General features: G+C 36.2%; 1 protein-coding gene across 7 annotated transcripts in view; it reads right to left on the bottom strand.

The window, feature by feature from the left end:
- Positions 1-564: 564 nt before the first annotated feature.
- LOC148331423 (F-box/WD repeat-containing protein 4-like) overlaps positions 565-3,941 on the bottom strand; it is a 53,347-nt gene continuing 49,970 nt past the window's right edge. For 6 of the 7 annotated variants that reach the window (XM_088304883.1, XM_088304879.1, XM_088304878.1 and 3 more), the window contains 2 exons: positions 1,402-1,543; positions 565-735 (listed from right to left, as the gene is read on the bottom strand). In XM_088304883.1, the coding sequence (XP_088161009.1) occupies positions 598-735; positions 1,402-1,543 (280 nt within the window). In that variant the 3' untranslated portion in view covers positions 565-597. Of the gene's footprint in view, positions 736-1,401; positions 1,544-3,694 lie in introns of those variants that run through there. The other variant, XM_088304882.1, reaches the window with a different exon arrangement.

The raw sequence follows: 3,941 nt of genomic DNA, 5'->3' as shown, positions 1-3,941 counted from the left end.
CACTGAAGTCATCTTCCTGCAGCACTTCATTCAATTGACTCTTATATTATCTCATCTATTATTGCATAGCATCATTGTATGTGTCAAATGTTGCCCAGTTGGCATCCATTGCAGCCTGGTCATCCTGGAAGGGGGATTCCCCCATCTGTGGTCCCTTCTCAAGGTTTCTCACTTTTCCCCTAATGAGGTTTTGTGAGTTTTTCCTTGCCCTCCTGGGGGTTAAGATCGGGGATGTCGATTGTGGCTATGTAAAGCCCTTTGAGACGGTCTGTGATTAAGGGCTATACAAATAAAATTGACTTGACTTGACATCCTAAAAATGAGTCCATATTTAGTTGGGACCCACCATATATAAATTTAATATAAAGTTTAGGGAGAGACAGTTTGATGCCGGAGTTGATTTTATTAGTTTGCACTGATCAAATAAGTGGAATCCAACGAATGCACCATATAAATAAAATTGTATTGTATTGTATTGTCAAATAATGTATTGTGTTAAAAAGTCCAGATCAAATTATGATATATAATTAGTTGCATGAAGCAATATAAAAAGCCAAGTACACGTTTGAGGTTTAAAATAAACAATTTTATTTTGTGTTATCTGATGGTGATGTTGAGGTTGTGCCTGAAGTCTAATGAGTGGAGTGTAGTTGCCAGAGCTGCATACAGGTGAGAGTTGCTGAAACGCAGACAGTACACTGGGCTGCTCACCAGGTCGGAGCTCAACTGGAAAAACTGCATGATAAACAAACAAAAACAGATTTATTATTTGATGCAACTATCATGTTACAAGGCTTGAAATATAGATTTCTATGCAGTTTTGCTAATCAATGACTTCATTTAAGGAGCAAATTTCTAATTTTGAGGAGCAATTCTTTTGAAGGGTAATAGGAGGGATTTCAAGCGATGGTTTTATCATCAAACAATAAAATTACGACAATATAATGAATTTTAACGGATTCTCTTTTTCATTGAATCAACTGTTTTCATTTCTTATATTCACTTTGTGTATAGCAGTAAACTATTTTGTCTCGAAAAAATGAGGCAATGTCAAACAAATATGAATTTCAGTTTTTCTGAATGTGGTGTAGGGACTCAAGACTTATGACATCAAATGAAGAGAAGTTATTTGTTATACGTGTTCCTATATGCCACTGGCAAAGATAGATGACCAATAATAATTTTAATAATAATAGTAATTAAATAATGTTGTGAATTTACACTTTTACGCTTAACAACAAAAAAAGTAATATTTTTCAATGCATACCGAACTGAAAACCGTGAACCTTGTAGATGTGTACATTTGTGTGTGTGTGAGTGTATCTATCTATCTATATCTATATATATATATACATACATACACACACGCACACCCACCCCCACACACACCGATAAACACACCTGTAAGCATTCAGTCCTTCTTTTGTCCCACAGTCGAACAACACCATAGTAGGAGGAACCGCTGGCTATCATGTGATTTCCATCTGTTTGCATGCAGTATAAGGCACTGTCATGAGGTTCCTCCCATTCCATTACATTCTTCCTGTTGACAAAAAGAGCCAGATTTACATACAATGATGAAAAACAAAATCTGCTTACATTTCTGTGAAATACTTTACTCATAACAAAGATAAAACTATCTTTTTTTATATGTAGGCTAAAGCTTACAGGTTTCGTGCACATTTGAGATTTCAAAATTCCATCCTTTCCCCTACAACCCAATTGCCAGACATTGCAGTAAATATTCAGAATCAGAATCTGAATGCTCTTTATTGTCATTGCACTAAGTGTGCAACGACATTAGAGCTCTCCTCTCCCTGCTCCAGTGCAATACAACAATAATTTAATTATATATATAAAATAGATTAAGTAAAGATTAAATAATTGAATAGAAAATAAATTCAAAATTGGATAAATAAAAACACATTATGTTGCAGTTTTACGAGGTAGCTCGGGTGAATATTGTCTTTAATGATATTGAGAGTTCTGCTGAGACACCGGTTGGTGTAGATGTCCACCAGGGAGGGGAGAGGGCAGCCAACAATCCTCTCTGCGCTGTTTTGACTGTCCTCTGGAGCCTCACTCTGTCTGCCTCAGTGCAGCCGCCGTACCAGGAAGAGACGCAATATTAAAATAATTAGTGACATTTGAGTCAATAGATGATATAATAATATGATTCTTTATGCTCATTATGAGCTATGTTAATGATCATACAAGATTGGATGCGTATACGTCCAAGTTAATGCCTGACGAGGTGTACGATTATTAATTAAGGAGTACAGGATGATGATGGAGGTTTGAACCAACACACAGTGGAGAACGGTTGCCTCCGTGCCATCCATTATTCCTTGATATCATGTGCATTTCAAAGGGCATTAACTTGCTTATACTATGGTTATTTGCAAAGGAGAATAATTAACTAAACCAATTAATAATTTTATAGGTTTTATGTAAATAATAATAAATCTAAATAAATATTACATTTTACAAAAGCAATTACTTTTCCATTGCAACACTTGAAGGTTTGATTATGAAGTCATTCCAATCCAGATAGATTTTCTAATACAATGTTATAATAACAACAAATGTATGAGAATAAAATCAGTTTTTATTATTGCACATTATTCACTAGCTTTGAATGCGACGGTTGATGCATGCTCTCTGACTGGCAATGCTCTACTCTCTTTCTTGGTCATTGTTAAATGGACAGTAGCATAATATTTTTGCAGGGCATCATTAAAATCATCAACGAGGAAGTGTTCAATTTTTATCAGCTTTTGTGACAGGATGTTTCGTTGTGTTTTAAAGGCCAATTTCATCTTTTCTTCATTTCCTCAGCAGCATCTCAGTAACCAAAGGTGTAGGAATCACTAAATCGATCTACTGATGACATACCATCCGGAGCAACTTGGGGTTCAGTATCTTGCTCAAGGATATCTCCACATACTCACAAATGGCTGGGGATCCAACACACAATCTCTCGTTTGTGAAAGACCACTCTACCACTGAGCCACACTGCCCCAAAGACTATTTTATTTCACTGAATGTCCCTTTTAACATGGTTTTGAGTTATGCTAGTGACATACTGACAAAATAACACCTCCAAACATCGGAAGGGTTACACTGTGGTTAGGAGAAGGAAAACATTTAAGGAGAAAGTTGTCTAGTCTATCAATAAGCATTGATCCTCCATTAGTGCTGCTTCATCAATAAGAGATTAAGAAACACCAGGGACACAACTGGCAGACATCCATGCATGCAAGCACACATTGAGTGATAAATCACAGTGGACAGTAATACAAGACGTGGCACTTGTAAATATTGTATGGTCGAATTCAGACCTCGATCAATACACAGACTGGGCCAATGTTTGATTCACTGTGTTGCTAATTAACAATACTAGTTTCAAATGTCAGAGCAATTCATTTATAAAAATGGTTATGAAGCTTCATCTGCTACTCACTGAGCAAAAAAACACCGCACACTCACATGTTCCCAATTTTGGGCTTCCCAAGAGTGTTCAGATTAACAAAGCAATTGCAATGTTTGTCTGCTTTGTTTGCATTCTTCTTTGATGTCCGACCGAATTTCCAGACAACCTCATCTTCTAAGCTTCTTGATGCTGGTGAAGGTGAACAACTATTAATTATTAATATCTAAAGAGGGACCCCCTCTTGAAATTTTCACCCCATCCCTACCCTTTTGTAAATCCCGAGTGATCTGCCAATCAGATCATATTAATTTTACTTGAATGAATCTCACTACCCCAAAATACAGCAAAGAAACCGCTAATATCCCAAGTGAATGCTACGGTCAGAATTAATTTACAGACTTGGATGCCTTTTACTAGTAGGTGGGTTACTGCAATTATGAAGAGTTTAAATCATAACTTCACATAACTAAAAGGCAAATAATATTATTGTAGTGTATTCAAACAAAAC

The sequence above is a fragment of the Idiotropiscis lumnitzeri genome, chromosome 9 (assembly GCF_059441095.1).
Source record: "Idiotropiscis lumnitzeri isolate Australia: NSW breed Sydney's pygmy pipehorse chromosome 9, RoL_Ilum_1.0, whole genome shotgun sequence".
NCBI lineage: Eukaryota > Metazoa > Chordata > Actinopteri > Syngnathiformes > Syngnathidae > Idiotropiscis > Idiotropiscis lumnitzeri.
This window is presented reverse-complemented; position numbering and strand designations above follow the sequence as displayed.